Consider the following 22,982-nt stretch of genomic DNA (forward strand, 5'->3'; position numbering starts at 1 on the left):
AAAATAAAAAATGAATTTAAAAAAAAACAGCAATTTTTTTTGGTATGGTAGGTATCGGAGAGCCAGGGCATTTGCGCATGCGCTTACGGAATGTTGAAACAAGAGAGAAAAGAACAGTACCTCCAGACGTGGCGCTGGAGCGTCGTACCAAACGAGTCATCCCGGGATTTCGACCCGTGGGATCGCTTTTAGACGCAGTTGGCCCTTCGCTGATTTCTGCTACCGACCTCGCCTCCCGGTACGGCATTGAGGGAGAGATATGTCGCCCCCTAAACCATATGAGACAAATCCCACGCCTACTCACTGTTCCTGACCTCCCTTGTCATTACATTTTAACGTGACATTTTGATGGTCTAAATATTTAAGACAAAAGTCATTTTATCTCTCATATGGTAAGCACTGGAGTCGCGCGCTGTACGCATGCGCCCTGCTAAAGGTAACATACACAAAAGCGTAAACTTTCTTTCATCTCGAATTTCGGAGTAATACAAGTGCTAATATCTTCCAGACATTACATTTACAGCTAAGATACATAGGCCCATACGGATGAATAACTAGATACGAAATATTTAAAGAAAGTCATTTTTAAAAAAGCAGCTATAAAAATGCGGCCAGGATTCTCACTTTAAGACTTGTTAACTCAGTCGGTACGGGTAAAATAAGGTAGCGCATTCAATAACTTAGCTGATACTGACGTAAGAAAGAGAAACAAGACCATAACTGATTGTTCCAGGTTTATTGAGGGACAGAATGTAATTCCGCGAATATCATGAGAAGAAGATCGGAGAAAAAATTCGGTTGTCTTTCATATGCAGTAGCTGGAAAATCCTTCGAAAACAGAGTTTTATACTACGAATATGAAGACACTTTGAATGCGCTTATTGCATAGAGATCATATAGAGTTTGCCTTTTGTAATCTGCAAATGGAGATCTTGGTATTCTCTTATTTACATTATGCCATTCTTTTGACAAGAACAACTGACAAAAGGCCAGTTTTTGTTGCCCGAATAACAGCAAAAAAAGGACTACTTTGTCGCAAATTTTCTATGACGAAATTTTGGTTCACAAACGAAAAGTCCACAGTAACAGAAAACACCAGGGGTACTATTTAGTATCTGGCTAGAAATGTTCTTTGTTCCCCCTTTTTCCTCCGGTCGCGCTTCATTCATATGCATGTGAGGAGGGCCAGTCTGGTGCTTCTCAAGTTGCCTGGTTCATTCCCAAAAGAATTGTAGGTAATTCTGCCATTTCATGACGAGGAAAGACCACCAGTTGTCATTTCATAGATTTTTTTATCAAGTGTCGGGCCACCCAGTCCTACCATCAAAATACAGCATCGATTGAAGTTTTTAGCTTTCATAACTTGCCCAAATTGTATCGGTAGGTCCTGGAATTCCTGCACAGAACGGCCAGAGAGACAACTTCACTCGTGAACCGCCATGTTTTAAACAAAGCCGATTTTAGGCGTCCCAGTCTGCACGAAAGCATCTCCCCCCACTGTCTACGGAAGACCAGACACGCAAGGTTCTTCCATCTACGTTTGTGCCTGTACAGTCAACTGAAATGTCAACAATTCCTTGTAAAAAAAAAACAGCATCTTTTTTTGGTATGGTAGGTATCAGAAAGCCAGCCCATTTGCGCATGCGCTGAAGGAATGTTTAAGAAACGGTCCAGATAAGAACGATAGCAACAACGGCAACGAACATGTTGGAATTCAATTGGTATGCAAAAAGATGATAACGTTTCCATTGTCTGTACTTACTTCTGATTGGCTTAAACAGCAAAACGGTTAAAAAAACTTCATAAAGCAGTATTATATTCATCCTTACTTTCCAACCATCTTCCATCTTTCATCTGGTCTCAGTTTAAATGAATTCCACAGAAATCGTATGTGGGGAACATGTAAAATTGTAAACGTTTCTTGGCTTTTTTTTTAACTCTTGTGATTGGTCAAAATCTTTTAACACACAAAAAACACCCTTTCAAAGTGGGCTGTAAATGAATTTTATTGCGTTAACTGCCTTCCTGTAGGTTTATGCACTCTCTGTGTAAAAATGATAACATTCCTATTTGGGGAAAGCCCCGTTGCCGCATAACAAAGGGAATTGCTATCTTCCTTACACGGATCATTACTTAAACGAGAGAACAGAGAAGTACCTCCAGACGTGGCGCTGGAGTTATCCCAGGATTGCTGCCCGTGCGATCGCTTTTGGACGCAATTGGCTCTTCGCTGCTTTCTGCTACCGACCTCGCCTACTGGTAGGGCATTGAGCGAGAGATATGTCGGCCCCTAAACCATATGTGACAAATCTCACGCCTACTCACAGCTCCAGACCTTCCTTGTCATTACAATCTAACGTAACATTTCGATCGCCTAAATATTCAAGGCAAAAGTCATTTTATCTCTCATATGGTAAGCACTGGAGTCGCACAATACAAAGTGTACGCATGCGCCCTGCTAAAGGTAACATAGACGCAGGCGTAAACTTAATTATTCATCTCGAATTTCGGAGTAATGCAAGAGCTAATATCTTCCAGACATTACATTTACAGCTAAAACACATAGGCCCATACGGATAAATAACTAGATATGAAATATTTAAAGAAACAGTCATTTTTAAAAAAGCAGCTATGAAAAATGCGGCCAGGATTCTCATTTTAATTAAGACCTGTTAACTCAGTCATCACGGATAAAATAGGGTAGCGCATTCAATAACTTAGCTGATACTGAAGTAAGAAAGAGAAATATTAAAGACCATAACTGGTTGTTCTAGCTTTATTGAGGAACAGAATGTAATTTCCGCGAACATCATGAGAAGAAGATCGGAGAGAAAACTTGGTTGTTTTTCATGTGCACTAGCAGGAAAATCTTTCAAAAACATATTTTTATACTATGAATATGAAGAAATTTTGAATGCGCTTATTGCATAGACATCATATTTAATTTGCCTTTCGTATTCTGCAAATGAAGATCTTAGTATTCTCTTATTTACAATATACCGTTCTTTTGACAAGAACAACTGACAAAAGGCCAGTTTTTGTTGCAAGAATAACAGCAAAAAAAGGGCTACTTTGTCGAAAATTTTCTATGACGAAAATTTGTTTACAAACCAAAAGTCTACAGTAACAGCAAAAACCAGGGCTACTCCTTAGTATCTGCAGGCTAGAAATGTTCTTCGTTCTACCCTCTTTCTCTGGTCGTGCTTCAACCATATGCATGTGATGAGGGCCAGTCTGGTGCTTCTCAAGTTGCCTCGTTTATGCCAAAAAGAAATTTAGGTAATTCTGCCATTCCATGACCCCCGGTTGTCGTTTTTATAACTGTCGGGCCACCCAATACTACCATCAAAATACAGCATCGATTGAAGCTTTTAGCTTTCAAAACACTTCCAAATTGCATCGGTTAAGTCCCTGAATTCGAGCACAGAAAGGCCGAAGAGACAACTTCACTCATGATGGATAATAACCAAAAATCAGCCGTTTTTTCAAGTGTCTGTAACAACAGGTAATTGCTTAAATTTTCCAGTAAGTGCGAAGAGGTGCGTTTAAACTGCAAGAAATTAGTTTGCATGTCTTGCACACGAGTGTAAACACGATGTGGTCTTTCCACACTAGCAAGGTTTCTGTTGCGATGATCTTCCGGTTTCCAGTTTTTGACTTGTGTGAACGCGCCAGCCTGACGTTGAAACGGAAAATTCCGGCTTGCCGTGTCACGTTTCACGTAAAATGGCGCAAAGCGAGCGCGGATTCCGTGACCCACGGCAACTTGGAATGGACTCTGTTAATCTCGAGCATTTAGTTCCCACAAAATAAAAACAAAAACTCGAAGCCTTTTTAAACATTGCTTGTAGAAAAAAGACGAATACATAAAATAAAAATCTTTACCTGTCAAATTTTGCGAGTTTCGATGAAGTAGTTTTGTGAGTCAACGAGAGTTTATGGAGAAAATTGCGGTAAGGAGACAGTTATGAACGATCTAACCACGAAACCTAATTTTTCCTTGTTTGATTTAACGGAAAATGATTTGGGGGTTCTTTTAATTCCACAAACAACTTGTTACGTAAAAGAAAAACGCCAAAGCTTGAACATGCGCAAAACGTGAAACTGTCCCTTTAAAGACCCTATTGAAAATGAAGACCTTAGACAGCAATGACCAGAACCAGGTTGCTGACCAGCGGTTTCCGTTACAACAATAGTTTTCTGGGGGTCTCAGTCTTGCGGGCTCAGAAAACCTTGATTGTGGTCATTGTTATTTAAGGTTTTTCTTTTGAAAACGGCAAACGTGGCGCTTAAATTTGACAAAACACCACAACAATGAAACTTACTTGACAGCAAACAGGTATTTTATTCTCTTTATTAAACACTGGAAAAAAGCAAAAGCGGTGACAAGATTACTAACGCCCCGTCATTTGACTTCAGAATTCAGAGACAGTTTTTACAATGAAGAAGTCAACAGAGAAGCTTTTTTTTGTACACGCCATTAAAACATCAAACGATGGAACGGTCCTCGACGTAAGTTTAAACTGACATATGGCAGTTTATTTACCTTAACACTGAAAAAAGCTTTGCCTCTCATGGTGTAAGGGATTTGAAACAACTTGAAAGTTTTTAAGCTTTGTGCAAACAGCAAGCAACACAGCTTTGTCGTAAAAAGAAAGACAATCAAACAATTATTTAGATGCTTTTGTATTTCTAATTGCAAAAATTCTTTACTTCCTCCTGCTTGCATCAGCAATGTGTGTTTTTCATATGATGTCAACGAGATTTCGTGACACTGAGAAGAGTCATGCAATTCACAAAACGCTTTGCTGCAGAAGACGTGACAACGCCATTTATGGTCTGCGAGACCTCGCCTTTTGTTATTTTCCGTGTTAGCCTCGCTCTAATTTATTTTTAGAACACTTTAAAAAGGTACGGTGAACAAATAACTTGGTTTTTGCCAGCTCTATTCTTGGGAAGAAATTCGTGGCTAGACTACCGAATACCAAATCTACTTAGACGAACACTACTCTGTATAAAGCATTCGATAGAGCCTTTCCCACCCTCCCCCACCCGAAAAAAAAATGTGTAACAGGGATTCTTAAAGAAAAATACATACAAGACAGCAAGATGGCGAGGAGGGCATGGCTTGTTTTTCCCTTTTTTTGCAAAGCAAATGGAGCGTTCTTTGAATGATTTAATAAAATCCGAACTTTCTAAACCGTCGCCTTCATCTGCTGGTGGTTTAACTACGCTTCAAATTTTCCATCGCTTTTATGCACAACCTCATATTGCTTTACAAGGAAATGACTGCATTATTACATTTCAACCTTCAAATTAGCTCCAAACAACTTAAAACCTTGGTAGAACCAGCGCATGGGTTAATGAAAAACGCTAAAATTATAGCCACCCAAACACGGCTCAAACAAACGTGCCCAGAGCCGAAGGATCCTTTTGGGGGTGCCTCTTTCTCTTTTTTGGGGGTGCGTCTTTCTCGTCGCCATATTCCTCTATGAAGGAGCCATCTTTGTTGAAGTGAGGTCCTTCGCCGTAGTCATCCAAGCTGTCCCGCTCAGAATCTGGGGACTTCGGTGGAGGGTTTTCCGTCCGGCTAAAATGGAAACAGGAAATACGTAAGACAACAAAGCCGAGTTAAAGTGTTGATTTTAGGGAGTTTAAGAAGCGACGGCCGCTACGGTGAGGTCGCCACAAAACAATAATACCATTTCTTAAAAGAAGGAAAATTTATAATCGTGTTGCACTTAGAGCGGTTTTCAATTGATTGCCGAAAGTAATCAGCGAATTACTTTGGTTTTGCATTACTTCACTCAGTGATTGGTTCAAAGTTCTCGCGCCACTTTTTCAACCAATCAGAAGTGAAACCAAAACTAACCGTGACCCGAGCGTGCACATTTTCCCGCGCTTTGTGTCGGCTACGTGTAATTACTTCGAGTTTTGATTGGTTTACTGGATTGTCTCCGTCCTTTTTGATTGGCCAAAGTAATTACTTTGGTTTTGGCTTTACGACACTCATTTGAAAATCACTCTAAATGCCTCCAATTAGATGCGCATGGATTTCAATAAGCGTCACGAAGTGTTCCGCCTCTCTTCTCCTTCAACATCACTCGTGTCTCGGAATTCAGACAATTAACCTCACAAAGTGTTCGCCAAATGCTGCACCTCAAATAAAGATAAACAGCTGTATTTATCCTAAGCTAAAAATAACGCTAACCTCACCAGGTAGCAAAGACTTAGACTTAAAAGGACACTTCCTATTGGTCGTCAAAATTGGGCCTGCATCTAATTACTGGACATAAGGTGTGCACTTTATGCACGAAGTTTAGCACATTTTTTTGCGGTGCCCCTTCATAACAACGACGTAAAATCACCGAATTTGAGGATTTGACGACAACGTGAGCATATAAATGTGAACCTTTCATTCTAATTTTTTTACTCTGGAACTGCTCGTTACCCCAGGGGCGTAGCGTGAGATTTTAAAGGTGTACCAACATATCCTCTACTTCTGAAATGACGATTATCGACAATTCGTAATTTTCCCTGGAATGACAGTATCGGCAATTTAGACTTACTCTGTCCCAGGACTTGTGGTAGCCGATTGAAAAGAAAAAAGCAAAAGTTGCATCCCTGGACGGGATTTGAACCCGGATCATCCAATGTGAAGGAACTGTTTTTATCCACTTAACAACTAAAGATCAACTAACTGACAATTGCACCGATTATTTATCAAAAAGAAAGACTTATACCAGAGCAAAGCCACATTTTGAGGCGATGTTTTCGTCGACGTCACAGTCATAGACCTTGTGTTAAGGTCCCTAATGAAGCGTGCGCGGGGCCGTACGGGCCATATGATAATAATAATGACGATGTTAAATTAAACTAAAAGAAACAATCTTCTCACCCATTATTAGTGACAGCTCCTTCCTCTTCGTCACAAGGTTCGCGATCCATAAGAGCTGCTCTCTTCGTCTCACGCTTACCAACTAAAAAGAAACAAAATGCCTTCATTCAGAATGCTATCCAGCTTTCTTTGGCTTTAAGATAACGAAATATGCCAGGGGAAAGGAAAGGACAAGAAAGGAAAGGAACTTTATACAAGTGTCTAGTCCTTCTAGCGCTGGAGCACTAATTGGGGATACTGTAAACTGAAATTAATAATTAACTAAGAGCAAATCAAATCAACTGTTGGTTTTTGGGGAGAGGGGAAAACCGGAGTACCCAGAGAAAAACCTCTCGGTGCAGAGTAGAGAACCAACAAACTCAACCCACATATGACGCAGAGTCTGGGAATCGAACCCGGGCCACATTAGTGGGAGGCGAGTGCTCTCACACTGCGCCATCCCTGCACCCCAGCGAGGAACTACTTGAAACCACCTTGTCCGGTGGGAAAGTTGAGTTATTCACTTGCCCTCAATTAAAGCTAAAAATGGCGTTATGAAGTACAGTAGTAAGAAATTCTTGGTTTGCATCCACGTAATGAGACGACCATGTTGATGTACAAAACAACAGAAAGTGGCACCACAAGTTTTGCATAATGATAAAGTCAAATTCCCAAAAGACATTTTAGTGCGTTGGCCAATCATAAAAGACGGAGACAATCCAGTAAACCAATCAAAACTCGAAGTAATTACACGTAGCCGACACAAAGCGCGGGAAAACGTGCACGCGCAAAGCCACGATTGGTTTTGGTTTCACTTCTGATTGGTTGAAAAAGTGGCGCGAGAACTTTGAACCAATCACTGAGTGAAGTAATGCAAAACCAAAGTAATTCGCTAATTACTTTCGACACTCAATTGAAAACTGCTCTAACTTTATTGGTTTTGCTAGTATTTATCCACTGGATAGTGATTAGCGTTATTCAGCCTTTGAACAACCGAGGCCTGGGCAGTGAGCTTGTACTTTCACTTGTTCAAGAGTAGATATATATTCACCCCGGGTAGTAATATCTTACCTGGGTATTTAGCGCCTTGATAACGATCATAGAGCACAAAGATAAGCAAAACCACAATCAGTATAGCAATAAAAACCAGCAATGCAATGAACCAAGCTGTCTGGTGAATTGGCGTCGTTGTCCGCTGACCTGCGTATGTAAATCAGAAATGACTTAGCAAAGTAAACGCCACGCCAAAACAGACTGACTGTGGTGTCAGCTTTGATGGATAAAAAAATGTTCAGAATTGATTATTTTATCGAATTCAATCTGTCGTCTTCCTACAGGCTCGTTTGAGTGGAAGGCTTCGCTTTTTTCGTCTATTAAGACACAAGGAGTTTTCATCCTCCGTATGAAATTGCATGCACACTAGAACATGACCGATTCCGTGACAATCTTACTAGCGTGAAACTCTCTCTAGCGTGACATAGAAGTAACACTTACTAAAGATGCCTGGTAAAGGTCTTCCTTCCGCGATGTCACTTTCTGGACTTTCTTCAGGATTGACTTCATCGGGAAAATCATTTCGCGCTACAGTCTTGAACTCGTACAGATCTGGCTCCAAACGGTCGATCTCAACACTCTTCTCCTTAAAGTGATTTATCCAGCTTGAGTTCCGAAATTCCTCTCTTTGAAAAATGCGTGGTTACTCCCAATTTTACTTTTGGGATTTCAATAACACTTTTTAAGATCTACATTTCTTGTATGATCATAAATCGGCGCAAAAATACCTTTGAATTAGTAGGCACCGTCCTAGATATTTCATTAAAATTGCGCACAAATTTGCATACCTGCAGCGTCTGTTCGGCACACCGAGCTCGTAGCGTTACTCGGATGACTTGGACCGAAGCCATTGACAGCTGTAACCCGGAAGGCCAGGACGGCGTCTCCGGCCATTTTCACCAGCGCATATGAGGTGGCGTTAGGCTTGGTAACTTTTGCAATGACTTCCCAGACGTCGTCAGGGTGGGCCGATTTTCGCTCGACCAAAAAATGAGAAATCGGGGCTTTATTCGATTCGCCCGTTACCCAGGTTAATGTTGTGTTTCGGTTTTTGCAGTCGGAAGATAATTTTAGATTGTATGGTGGATATGGGGCACCTAAAAAAGAGAAGGAAAGAAAAATCATGAAAGTTATCAAAGAAAATTACAACGCAGTGTACTTTAAAGCTCGACTTTATCTTTATTAAATCAGACGCGATGATACAGCGGTTTTCAATTGAGTTAGCGAATTGCTTTGGTTTTCATTGGTTCAAAGTTCTTGTGCCAATTTTGCAAGCAATCAGAAGTGAAACCAAAACCAGATTATCTTCAACGTCTTTTCACTTAGTATTACTTTATTTTCAACCTGAGAAACTCTGAGGAAAAACTGGCTTTGCCAAAAACGAGAACTAGTTATTTAACGCGAAGCCTCTCCGTGAACGTGGCTTGCGCGTACACATTTTCCCGCGCTTTGTGTTGGCTACGTGTAATTAGTTCGAGTTTTGATTGGTTTACTGGATTGTCTCCTTCCTTTTTGATTGGCCAAAGTAATTACTTTGGTTTTGGTTTTACGACACTCGATTGAAACTCGCTCTAGTCTAGCTACGAACAGCAATAAATGACAAGAACACTTGTTCTATCCTGACGATTGCAGTTAATTAACTTAACATTATTAACAAAAACCAAGGGTTTCAATAAAATGTGAAGTCGGCGGGAATCGAAACCGGTGTCGCACTGGTGGGAGGCGAGTGCTCTCACCACTGTGCCGTCCGTGCACCCCCATGCAACTCGTGTCACAATATACTGCCTTTGGCGGAGGCGTTGCAGCATTAAAAGTGATAGTAAGAAGCCACAGCGCTGAAAAGTGAGAGTAGAGGAGCATTAACCGCCAAAATGCATCCTTCACGCGCCATTTTGCCCGTTTACGTACTTATCGACCAGGCAGCAGCCTCGAGAAAGGTAACCGCGCACCGGTGGTTCAGTTAGGATTTTAGTTGAGATTTTAGTGCAGAAACGCACCCTCAACCTCATTCCCAGGGGCTCTCTTCTTGTCTTCAGAGAGACCCTGGCAAAGAGGTTGACGTACTTCGCGTCATCCAACAATCTGCGTTTTCTTACCATAAACAATCGCATTGCTTTCTGCCACATCATCTCCCAGGAAATTCTCCGCATAGCAGGCGTATTTGCCCTGATCTCGGCTACGTTGAACGTTGCTAATCACCAAGGTGCCGTCGCTTTCGATCTGGTATGTCACACCAGGCGTGATTTCGATATCGTCCTTGTACCACTTGAATATGGTTGGTCTCGGAGCAGCTTCGGGGTCGCATTTCAATCGTCCTTCACTTTCTTGAAACAGGTAAAATGGACCAAATCCATTCTTTTGAAACGATGGTTTAATGGCTAAAAGTCATTCAAGATCTGTTAGTCACAAGCTAAATCATGGTTGGCTAGACTAAAATAAACATAAGTTTATTATAATGAATCAGGATAATTAACAATTAGACCCGTAGCCCTTGCGGGCTACGGGTCAATAGCCCATGAGGCGAAGCCGAATGGGCTATTGACCCGTGGTCCTTGAGGGCGAAGGGTCTAATTGTTTTAGTATCACCCAACTAGTTGGACAGAAAAGGCAATAATAAAGTTAGCGAATGCAAGTTGAAGAAATATTTATTTGGCTGGAATAAAACGAAAGAAAGCGTCCTGCTTTTTGCTACTCAAGGACTTTTACTAATAGTCATCTAGTAGCGTAGCCAATCAAAATGCAGGATTTGCATTAGTCCACCAGTTGGGTGATACTAATAGACTTTAACTACTTATCACCCAACTAGTGGACTAATGCAAATCCTACATTATGATTGGCTATACTACTAGAGGACTGTTATCAATAGTCCTTGAGTAGCGAAAAGCGTGACGCTTTCTTTCGTTTTATTCCCAAATAAATATTTCTTCAACTTGCATTTGCTAACTTTATTATTGCCTTTTCTGTCCGACTAGTTGGGTGATACTAAAACAATTAGACCCTTCGCCCTCAAGGGCCATGGGTCAATAGCCCGTTTGGCTTCGCCTCATGGGCTATTGACCCGTAGCCCTAATTACATTTAAGCGTCAAGTCTTGTAGCGCTTGGGCACTAATAATAGGGGACACTGTATATGGAGATAATACTCTTTCATCAACTATTTAAGATTATGGAAAAAAAAGTGCAAAATTAGCTGGCGCAGATAACTACCTTAAATTAACTTAAATATATATATATATTTTTTTTAAGGAGAGGGGAAAACCCAATTACCCGGGGAGAAACAACTCTCGGAGCGGAGTAGAGAACCAACAAACTCAACCCACATATGACGCCGAGTCTGTGAGTTGAACCTGGGCCACATTGGTGGGAAGCGAGTGCTCTAACAACTGCGCTTTCCCTTCTCCCATGTTGAATTCTGCGGATCTGTCCTCAAGAGTACAAAGGCTTTCTAATCAAGTTGCAAGGGGCTGTAAGTTAGGCATCACATTTTTCTGGTTCATTTTATTGTTGATGTTAAGCACAAAGAGTGGAAAAAATTCGATCTGTAACTTATAGTGCGACCCAAGAAAAGGAGGTTAGTAAAATTACAGCACTATTAAGATTATTACTAAGAGCTCTTTCCTTTTGTCAAAACTGGCAGGCCAGACCCACCAGGTTGCAAAGAAAATGCAACAATTTGAAGAAACACTTGCATGATAATCCCTTGCATTCTCCTGGAGAAGGATATATCATCCTCGAAGTGTGTTCATTTGAAAGCGTTGTTGAGTTATTCCTTCCAAATGACCGGTCTGGCCGGTCAGTTCTGTCAAATGGAAAGTGCCCAGATTATAGCAAGATTACCTTATCATAACACAGAAATGGGTTATCAACTGACTCTACATGTAGGTGAATTGACTACCGTAATTACAAATAAATTTGAAAGCTGACGTTTCGAGTGAAGCCCTTCGTTCGAGAGAATTACAATATTACATCTCTAGATCTTAAGTGTTATCAAGCCAGAAGAAAACAAAAAAAAAACAAAAACAAAACAAACATGTACATTTCTGTCAGCAATTGTTCGTAGGGTTAAATTAGGTTGGTCGCTGAGAAATTCAGAATTTATTAAACACAACCTTTTATTGAACATAGAGGCACACTCTCGCAGCTTGCATGGTCTCATGGGAATGAAATCACATGGCTTTCTAACAGTGATTTCAAGCCAGTAGTATGCAGCAGGCGGGCACAAAACACAAGTCACCGGTCTCTGTTTTACCAACACAGAAACAAACTTGAACAAAATTTCATTCAAAGCTATTTAAAAAAATTAGGCCAAAGGGTACATGTAGCTTCAATGAATGTTTAGGTTTCTTTCTGTATTGGTAAATTACAATGACCTTATGACTGGCAACCTGTAACCTGTGACAAAAACTCTACTAGTAAATGTTCACAATACGATGTACAAACTACATTTAACTCACCTAACACTTCAACATAAGTTGACGAGACTATCATGCCATGTTTGTTTTCAGCCACACATTGGTAAATGCCGGCCTCTTCCAATGTAAGATTAATGAAAAGTAGGTCAGTATTCACCTGTTGTACCCTTGAGCTGTGAAAGGTACAAAAGATGGGGTTACTCATACATGTATCAATTGGCAGAGATGAACTCTGATGAAATCCAAGTTAATGGCCATCTACCAATAAAGATTGCACACTATTCACCACATTTTCAAACTCAAGGTCACACATGAAGATACAGTGCAAGGAGAAACTAATTAATCTCAAATTGACTTTAACTAACCTTGCCACTAATATTTCTTCTCCATCTCTGAACCATTTAATTTGTGGTTCAGGCTCTGCATACACGTCACAGCTCAAGTTTGCATTTGATGATATGGGAAATTTTTGACTTACAGGTGGTTCAACATTCCACCTTGGAGCAACTGGGAAAAAACATTGTTGAAGGATAATAATTTAAAAATAATTTATTTTTTAAATTAGTAAATAAAGAAATAATTCAATAAAATAATGATAATTACTAATACTGCAACTGACAGGTTCCTGATGAGGACCAATATTAATTTAATAAATTTACATTATATTACCATAAGATTGTAACATGCCAGAGAGCAAAAAGAAAATGAAGCCCTAGCTCTTACCAGTGAGAGACATATTAGACAATTTATTTTATTGGGAGAGAGCGGGATTTTAGTGTTGAAAGGTATTTATAACAATCGCGGCCCCCAATGTTGACAAACAGTGCGATTAGCATGTCACATAAGCCTAAATTCTTGTCACCAGTCATGGAGATGATGGTGCGAATGATATCTGTGTGCATCATGTAACGCAGTTGTCATTTGCATAGAGCTGACAGCGCAAAAATTTGAGTTCACCAAGAAATGCAGTTTTGATTCAAGTAGAGCTGTTGGTGCAAAAAACAATATTTAGTGTGCCCGCAATCAATGATCGTGTGACATTTTACCTATTAAGCAAACATTAATCATCATATATCAAAATTAATCATATATTTACCTTTTTCTCCAGCAAAATTTTACTTTTTAATGCACCTCACAAGGTAGCTAGTCATCATAACTTGTCTCTTGACCGAGGCAGTGAGAGGCATGGGGCCTATTCCTTTGATGATGCCATTAACTACTTTGCATTAAAGTTTTGAAAGAACTTTGGCAATGTAAGTTTTTTTAGTTCTTGACGTCAGTGAAGGAATAGACCCAATTGCATACCCCATATTGCTCAGCCATGGGACAAATGAATGCCAGCTTTGTTACTCTCTCGTACCAGAAACCCATAAGGGTTGAAACGTGTAACGGCCCCTTGTGTGCTGGGATACAAGCGTCTGAATATTCAATTTGCTAAGTACCATATTTGGAACAACAAGAGCGAGGGGTTTCCAAATATGGTACTTAGCACTGAAACATTCAACCAATCAGTTCGCACTGAATATTCGGAAGCTGTGAACGCGCGTTACACGTTTCAACCCTTATGGGTTTCTGCTCGTACCTAATTGGGCCTATTAAAAGTAAAATCTAGTGGAGCAAAAGTACATGTAAAATGTATGTTAGACATCTCACTTTTGCAAAAGAAAATACTTTGAGGTATTAGGTGCACTTTAAGAGCTTACCTTCCACCTGAAGGTCTATAGTAACTTCTTTTGGACCAGTTCCTATGGTTTGATTATTGCTGGCTTGGCAGGTATAATTATCTTCGTGCGTATTCTCATCCACCTTTGTGATCTTCAGGAGCCGTCCTTTCAATTGACTTGGAATTTCAAAGGAATCTACCCCATCTTGAAGTTCCTTCCCATTTTTTTTCCAGGTTATTCTTGGGAATGGTCTGTGAAAGAAAGGATTTTGCATCAAAACGTCTTAAAGACGTTATTAATGGAGGAGTCAGGGTGGAAGGGGAAACCAGGGTGGCTGACTGGTTATCGACCATGCTTTCAATTCCACCTCCTTTCCACTGAATAAAGTTGGTATTAATAATTATTATTGGTGTTATTATTATAAATATTATTATTATTACTACAGGGCTTCTGATAGGATGCGTAAACATGCGTTGATTATGCGGAAATTACACCGGATATAATGCAGAAATGTAAACAATTTATAGAACTAATAAATAGGCCCGTCCAATACATTTACGTGCTTATGGTAAATCAGGATTCGAAATTGCGACCAATACAGTACTAGTCGTATTTACAACTGATTTTTTTCCCTTCGCGATATCGCCATTTTGCGACCAGGGTTAGTAATCGGCATTTTGCCGAAACTTTTGCTAAAATAAATAAAACGATAAAAAATATATATTTTTTCTCGTCAGGAATTTTGTTTCAATTCAGAGATATGGAGCAAAATTGTGATGTGGTTGAACCACGATCCATTCCCTCGATCATTCACCATTCTCAGCGGTTTTTTACAGATACGTATTGCAGGCTCCTATTTTGTTTTGTATAACTTCTTCGCAATGATTCTCCCTACTTTTACAAATGATCAATTTAATTTGCTACGATAACTTGCGGCTAAATTTTCACACCTTGTTGCATCTTTTTTTTTAAAATTCGAGCTTGGGGTATGTTATAAAAAGGTTTTAACTGGAGTCCAGGCTCATTGCGGAAAAATGCGTAGAAACTGCTTACGAACTTTCATCTTGCGAACGAAATGGCATGTTTTCTTCAATGTTCCGGAAAATAAGCGTTTCAAAGTAGTCAATCTCTTTGGCTTTTGTGTTTGTGAGGATGGTAAGCAGCTGCTTTATCACTAATATCAGGAATTTCTTCAGTTTTATGCGCAAAATTTCGTAATTATGCGGAGGATGCGGATTTAGGGAATTATGCGGATCCGCATCGCCACATCCTATCAGATGCCATGTTACTATTATTATTAGTAGTAGTAATATTTGCAGAAACAAAATTAACTCTTCAACATCCAAACCGGCCTAAACCTGCCAGACTTAGTATTTTACTCTGTCTAACGCCAGACGATTTTACTTGTCAATGGGGAACCCCTGGGATTCAATGCGTTAAGGATAAAAAACATTTAGCTTACTATAACATACAAGTACATGTAGTTAGGCAAAGGCAAGTGGGGGGACTCCGATATAAAAAGGGGAGGGATGCTCGTCGGAAATTTTAAATTAAACCCCTAAAGGAGACCAATCTGGGTGTGGCCCAGGCTTTTTTTGATCCCTAAAAGAGACCATATTAAAACATGGATATAATATAAAAAAATACAGTGACTTTTAATGATGACAAAGATATTAATTATCATCTAATGCTTTCACCTACATGAAGACATATAAAAGTGTAAATATACACTCTTACATTTCTTCACGTTCAACCCTAGAGGATTGTTTTTTGCCCAGAACACCCTAAGTGAGACCAAAATCCAAAATTTACACCCCTAAGCGAGATGAGAATCCCTCCCCTATTTACATGGGAGTGACCTAGACCTCAGACCTAGACTGTCAAATTTTGAGTCAAAATGCTACACCTTACTTTTAAACAAGCATTTCTTTTACATTGTAGACCACCATCAGCCACTTTGTCTCTACAATTATATATTCAGTACTTACAGTACAACAAAATTACCATCTCACTGCCACAGATGTACCATGTTGCATTAAACGTAAGTACAGTTGCTTGTGATCCCTTACCTTGCAGTAGCTAGGCAATACAACAGCTTACTTCTTCCCTCCACAGCTACTTCAACAGATTTTGATGTTGCAGAAGTTACAAAAGATGGAATGCTAAATTCGGCGGGATCTGGTTCGCCTTTGAAAAAAAAACAAAACATGTGTATATTGTGCATGCTCACTAGCGGCTAGTTTGAGCACTCTGGCATGGCTTGGATGTACCACATGTGTGGGACATCTGGGGTGGCTTTATAGCTTAACTTCCATCCTAGACATCAGCACTGCACTGAAACAGTACTGTCTGCAGTTAGTTTTATATATATATATATATATATATATATATATATATATATATATATATATATATATAACTAACTGCAGACAGTACTGTTTCGGCCTTCTGGGCCTCATCAGTGCAGTGCTGATGTCTGGGATGGAGGTTAAGCTTATAAAGCCACCCCAAATGTCCCACACATGTGGTACATCTAAGCCATGCCAGAGTGCTCAAACTAGCGAGCTAGTGAGCATGCGCAATTGCTAGCGGCAATGACTCATCCCAGTAGAGTGCTCAATTTGGACATGAAAGCAAAAGCTTTGTAATGCCAAAGAGCTATATCTAACTATATATATATACGGAAGAAAAAAACACATAAACTACAAGTTCATCCCTACAAGCCTGTTTCGTGGTTGCCCACTCATCAGGGGATTTAATGAGAATAAACTTTACCATCGCTTATATACAGTATAGTTTGTCTAATTTATGCAGTGCGAAATTAAGTTTAGTTATTGCGCAGGAGGGCTTTGTTTCTGTGGCGGCAAGAAGACACGAGTTCATTACGTTTGTTTAGTGTTGATAGTTCAGGTCGGCAGATGATTAGGAATTTTTCTTTGAGGCAGAGGTTACATCTTTTGCTTGAGCTGTTGTACGGCGAGTGCGATGAGAGAATGCGCCAGGAAATTCTCTCATCGCACTATTTTAATATTTACTATGTTTTAACTTTTCAATATTTATATACACTGCTATTACTTGTAACTTGCGTTCCCAACAGACTGCTCCAAACTGGATCTGACAAATTTCTGTGCTTCAAACACTTGCTAAAGCTGCAGTACAGTTTCTTTATAAAGCGTTCTCATAGTAATGCAAAAAAAAAATGGCTTCAGTGAATTCTTTTTTCTTTGTGCTGGGGCTGCTCAAATATCCAAGAAGATGAAATTATATGTGAAAAGTACACTGAAGCAGACAAAGCAGAAAAAATCTCCAAATTTTAGATCTCCATAGGTTGACACCTCTGTAATTGCAGGCACCGTACAGAACTCAAATCAAATCAATTCATTTGAAATCAAAGGTTGGTTTTTGTGGAGAGGGGAATACCAGAGGAGAAGAAAAACCTCTCAGAGCAGTGTACAGAACCAACAAACTCAACCCACATTGTCATACTGACTATGGGAATTGCACCCGGGCCACATTGGTGGGAAGCAAGTGCTCTCATCACTGTGCTTTCCCTTCTCCCATGCAGAATTCCTCTTATCTGTCCTTAAGAGTACATACTAGCCTAGGCTTTCTAATCAAGTTGCAAGGGGCTGTACACTAAGGGTGTGTTCGATTGACCCTATTCTGGAATAAGAATACGCGGGGTGATGATTAAAACGGTATGTTTGGCACGTTTCAAAGCAGCAAGGATATGTTTAAAATAGCGTTTTAGCAGGTGTTTGGCAATTTTAATGTGAATCTCCAGAAAAACGAAGGATTTCTAACTTATATTCCATGTGTTCCCATTCCCGAATACAGTAATTCAAATGCACCCTGAGTAAAGGATCGCAGTTTTCCAGTTCATTTTATTGTTGAAGTCAAGCGCAAAGAAAACTGGAAAAAATGAGATCCAACCTAACTTATAGTACGACCTGAGAAGACGACGTTAGTAAGATATTACATTATTATTAAGATTATTACTAAGGGCACCATCCCTCAGACTCCCTCATCATTATTACAGGTTCTGTAATAGCAAGATAACTGTGCACCAACTGTGGTTTAAAGCACAGGACCACCATATCGGGAGTCACAAGTCAGCCACATCAACTCTCACTCAGGGTCTTAAAATAACAAAGAAGAAAGATGACGTATTGCAAATGTAAGACTTACGACACCCCCAATCAGTGTTTATAAATGCCATTGGACATTAAAAAAAAATGAACCCACATACTCTTCACAAAGAGTTCGTTGGCACACGGAGCTCCCACTTTTGTCAAGTCTGCTCTTTTCTCTCCAAAAAGAAGTCAGCAAGCCTGGCAATAACATCGTTTTAAAAACTGACTTTGGGGTCAATCATTGTAACGGCTTTTATAAAATGTTTAAAAGGCCTCCCTGCCTGCCGTGTTCATTTGCTCCAGCCACCTCTCAACATTATTATTAATTTCCCCTTAGGGTTATTTGACACCCCCTAGAAATAGAAGAAGGAAAAAAAAAAACGCACCTGGTGGTGTTGTTAAAGTCAAGGCACCAGAGCTGAAAAAGGTGTTTGCACCCCACATTGTGCACTGGATTCCTCCCGAATCCTTAATGTGTGTAATATCTTCTGGCGTAACGTATATGATGTGCAAAGCACCATTTGATGGATCAATTGCAACTCTCTCGCTTCTCGAAAATTGGATGTTTAATTCCTTTTTCGATGCAGACGTCCAAGTGAAACTAACGAGAGAACTGGGGCCATGAGGAGGACAGTCAAACTCAAACGGCCTACCAAGCTGAACTTGACGGGTAATGGCTAATTCATCATTGAACTGTCCAACAGCTACCGAGAAAATCAATAAGAACAATAATATGTACTAACTGATTCTGCTTATCCCTTGCAAGTTTGTATTAATTTTTGGTGACTAAAGAGAATCAAACATTTCAAACCACCCAAGCAGACAAACAAAGTGAAACCTGATAAATCAACCAAAAATCAAAGAAAACTCTTTAAGAAGACATTAATAATTAAAGGGGCGATGTCACGCAAAATGATGTAATTTCATGACACCCAAAAATTAGAATAAAACATTGCAATTAACCCATTGACTCCTAGCATTGAGACTTTTAGTTGATAGATTTTACTCTGTCTAATGCCAGATGATTTTATTCGTCAATGGGAGCAGTCCAGGAGTCAATGGGTTAACAACCTCTACTGTACACTCACTCAAAAACTATGCCTGAGTCTCCTTTAAAGAACCCATGCCCAGTGTTTTCAGTACATTTTTGAAGTTCATGGCTGGGAAAGTATTAAAAGTAGACGGCTGTGGAAGCGAGCGCCAAAGGCGTGAGCCTCTAGGGGGATCTGGGAGCATGCTCCCCCAGAAAATTTTAAATCTACAAGCTTGGAAATGCCATTTCCAACGTTTTCCAACATGTATTCCCCTCTTAAAGGGAACAGAAAACAGGCAATAAAATGCTAAAATTCTAGTCATTTTTAACAAAAACGTTGGCTGGTAAGGCAAGTATAGTCACTGATTTTCTTTTCGTGCTAGAGAACGGTGGAAAAACGCTTACACAGTAAAACTTTCAAAATGTGCGAAGTAGGCAGCATGACGGAGCAATTTAAAGTACCCGGCTGTCTATAGCCAGTGGCCACCCTCTATAATTTGAAACCTCTGCATGCCCAAACTGTTTGTAAAGAGTATAAAGAGGGAGACCCTCAGGTCTACCTCACTCAGTGAATTGTAAACTCCCAGATATGGTGATAATGGATTTATATACTGGACAATGTCCAGTATATAAATCCATCACCATGTCATTGAAACCTAAAGTGATTTAAAATTCCACTTCTTATGGATACTGAAATAATACAAAGTCTCCCAATAGCTGCATTTAGCTACATGTAAATAGGGCATCAAAACAGGCTTAAGGTCATCATGGGACATTGCTCAAAAAAAAAAAAAATCCAGTTGCAGTTTTGAGACGTTCACAAGATATGAAAAGTTGCAAGTTTGCAAACTAAGTTTATTCGCAAAATGTATTGTTTGTAATTTGTACATGTGAGCCTGCAATACATGTGTCTAAAGAAACTGCTGAAAATGGCGCATGATCAAGGGAATGGTGTTGTGTGCGTGACTCATCAATGGGGGGGCGTCCCAGGACATTTGAGGTGTGAATAGGTTAATCTTAGCGTCAAAGTGGCAATTGTTAACCCTTCAGATATTTTTAGTTGCAAAGGAAAGAAATTCAGTCGCAAATAACAAGTTGTATTGGTCACGATTTCGAGACCTGTAGGACCAACTGAAGTAAGAGGAATTGCCAGTCCGTTTTTCTTCCAAATATGCCCAAGTAGTATATACATGTAATGATAAAAAAATAATAATATTAAATAATAACAATATTGATTTATTCCTCCTGTTCTTATGTATCTTACCAGTTACTGCAACCCTTAGCTTCCGGCTAAATGTCTTGACACCAGTAACAGTATCTGTGACAAAACACTGGTAGGTTCCACTGTCCGATATGCTTAGGCCCTTGGCCGACAAGGTACCATCTTTACTAAGCTGCCAATTAGCATTAAACTCAAATTTTCGTGGATCAATTATGCTATCGTTGTGCCTCCATTCCCATGACAACTTGTTTGATTCTGTGGCACGACATGGGAGAATAAGCTGCCAGTTTTCGTTATCCCGAAACTTCACCTCATCTGGAGCTACCAAGTCGTTTTGTAAAAATTCAGTAATCTGGGGTGGGGCAGGTTTTGGTCCTTGACCTGAAAAAAAGAAACTCAATTTTGAACTCATCAAATTTGAGCTGGTTTTGACAACAACTTGATTAATCTTTTAGTCTGACTACTTGTTTGAAGTAAAAAAAAAAAAAAAAAAAAAACAGCAGTATACTTTACAGTAAGGAAGTGTAAAAACATTAAATACTCTTGTCAAAAGGACGAGCTCACATTCTATAGTCACTAAAAAAATGTACAAACAAATATCAAGTGTTCACGGTTTGAGTGTCCTCACTGTAAAGCTTAAAATTTTGCCAGTCAGGTGTATTAAGCAAATACAGTTTCATTAAATCTGAAGAAACCATTAGGGAAGTGTTTTTTGTGTAATCTTAGCACAAGAGAACTCACACTATGTTTTAAAACGCATTTCACCTTTGTAATTTCTGTTTTAAGCGTTAATTACTGTTCATAATGACAACTTATTTTAACATTAAAGAAAGTTGCAAACAAGACGAGAAGACTCACAGTGCACTTTCTTCAAAAGCCAGAAATGTGCTGTGGTGCTAAAACGTAGTGTCAGTCATTTGCATTTTTAACATTAATTTTGTCTAGGCCTGAGTTTGATACAGAAACACCAATTGAAAATAACTTCGCTGTCATAAATAACATGTTTTCTTGAGGTGCCGGAAGATGAATAGAATTGAAATAATTTTAATTAAACTGATTCAACCTCTGCTTTCTAAATTAACCCATGGTGCACTGCATGGAATGCAAGTCCAAGCACATACTTCATGTAAACTGAAATGTTGAGTCTTAGATTTACATATGCAGGAAATAGCTACACAATTTAAAGAATGGCTCAGAAAATTGACTGTGTGTCTCACCAAGAATAATAAGTTTTGGAAGAAATTTAGTTTCCAGCACTATATACATGTACAGAGTACCTGACAAAAATACACTTAGTTAACAAAACAATAAGGTCAGGTTGTAATAGGTACTTACCATTGCACAATATGGAGAGGTAGGAGAGTGAAACTAAGATTAGAGTGATCCGCCACATTGTGTTCAACAACAAAAAGAACGTGCCTGCAAGGAATGGTGACAATTAAATATTTTAATTTTAACAATAATTTTAATCAAAGACAGGAAGTTAAGGTTAAGTTTCTGTTGACACAGTCATATAGTTACTAAAAGAAGGAATGACCTAAAATGATCTAAAATGACCTGTACAACAGGGTCTAAAATGACCCAAAACGACCTAAATGATTTACCATCATTTTGCCTTTTTTAGATCATTTTAGGTCATTTTAAATGCTGTTGTAGCTCATTTTAGATCCTTTTGGGTTGTTCCTTGTTTTAGTATCAATGACAGTCATAACATTGACATTTTATTTCATCATACAAATTTGCAAACAGTAATTAACCCATCAATCCCCGGGGGTTCTCCTTTGACAAGTAAAATACTCTGGTGTTAGACAGAGTAAAATAGTAAGTCTGGCCGGTTCAGCCGTTTTGGGTGTCAAAGGACTTTAATAGTTATAGCTTGTTCATTTAACCCCGATGTTTTATGCCTTTTGTTCTCAATCAAAAAAGCAGATCACTGTGAGATTTGGCCATCAAAGACCATCAAAGAATGAGAAATTATCTAGAGGTGTATAAATAATGTAAGCAATAACGAGCCCACAGATCTTTTGTAAAATTTCACATTTTTAGAACAATTATAGTGCTTAAAATAAATATGATATGTCCACAATGTTTTGCTCAAACTTTCAACCCTTTCCCAGCTTCTACGAGTGATACTCATAGACTTAACTCTGTCTAACGACACATGATTGTACTCGTTAATGATTTTAGAGGGGTGCTCTGGTCCATAAGTTTTTATTTTCTTGGGGCGTGGGGTGGGGTGGCAGAGAGGAACATTAATCTATGGGATGTCAATTTCTTGGTGGGAGGATTTTTGTGAAGGTGTGCACTGGGTAGACGCAGCATAAAACATTTCAATTGCGCTTATATAAATAATCAATTCCAGGCATTAGAATGACTGGAATGAAAAAGTCAGGACCGACCAAGCTGTCACAGATTCATCCCACTGTACTATACTGTCTGTGTTAAAAGCCCTTGTCGGTGTTCACACAAGTGACCATGACCACCTCTATGACAAGGCTAATTGGACTTCTCCTTTGCGTTTGAGCCCATGTAAGAAACCAGTGTAAAACTAGTGTGTTTTACACTTTATGAAAAATGCGCAGGTTGTTTA

The 22,982-nt window shown here is 39.4% G+C and overlaps 2 protein-coding genes and 1 long non-coding RNA gene across 6 annotated transcripts in view; 1 reads left to right on the forward strand and 2 right to left on the reverse strand.

Annotated features, from left to right (window-relative positions):
- Nucleotides 1-22,982, reverse strand: part of LOC138056950 (fibronectin type III domain-containing protein-like) — a 100,871-nt gene that overhangs the window by 70,054 nt on the left and 7,835 nt on the right. The gene's annotated exons all lie outside the window — the stretch shown is intronic.
- On the reverse strand, nucleotides 4,334-22,798 carry LOC138056952 (fibronectin type III domain-containing protein-like). Its single transcript, XM_068902944.1, has 12 exons — nucleotides 21,728-22,798; nucleotides 20,435-20,773; nucleotides 18,524-18,841; nucleotides 16,074-16,191; nucleotides 14,044-14,255; nucleotides 12,706-12,847; nucleotides 12,383-12,513; nucleotides 10,027-10,308; nucleotides 8,719-9,027; nucleotides 7,949-8,077; nucleotides 6,899-6,980; nucleotides 4,334-5,590 (listed from the first exon to the last, which is right to left on the reverse strand). Exons 1-12 carry the CDS (start codon nucleotides 21,783-21,785, stop codon nucleotides 5,401-5,403), a joined length of 2,310 nt encoding a protein of 769 aa, XP_068759045.1. The 5' UTR covers nucleotides 21,786-22,798; the 3' UTR covers nucleotides 4,334-5,400.
- On the forward strand, nucleotides 14,430-20,409 carry LOC138056953 (uncharacterized). Of its 4 annotated transcripts, none has more exons than XR_011133551.1 (4): nucleotides 14,430-15,159; nucleotides 15,946-16,045; nucleotides 18,044-18,181; nucleotides 18,725-20,409. It is a non-coding gene; the product is annotated as an uncharacterized lncRNA (long non-coding RNA). The 4 variants fall into 4 exon arrangements; XR_011133552.1 differs by lacking the exon at nucleotides 18,725-20,409 and adding an exon at nucleotides 18,475-18,662; XR_011133549.1 differs by lacking the exon at nucleotides 18,725-20,409 and having other exon boundaries at nucleotides 14,441-15,159; nucleotides 18,044-18,461.

The sequence above is a fragment of the Montipora capricornis genome, chromosome 7 (genome assembly GCF_036669925.1).
Source record: "Montipora capricornis isolate CH-2021 chromosome 7, ASM3666992v2, whole genome shotgun sequence".
NCBI lineage: Eukaryota > Metazoa > Cnidaria > Anthozoa > Scleractinia > Acroporidae > Montipora > Montipora capricornis.

Coding starts and splice junctions, on each gene's coding strand:
- LOC138056952 (XM_068902944.1), bottom strand. CDS start 21,785: ATGTGGCGGATCACTCTAATCTTAGTTTCACTCTCCTACCTCTCCATA. Junction 10,309..12,382: donor AACTTATGTTGAAGTGTTAG/GTGAGTTAAATG, acceptor AATGACTTTTAG/CCATTAAACCATCGTTTCAA. Junction 8,078..8,718: donor GTGCCGAACAGACGCTGCAG/GTATGCAAATTT, acceptor TTACATACGCAG/GTCAGCGGACAACGACGCCA.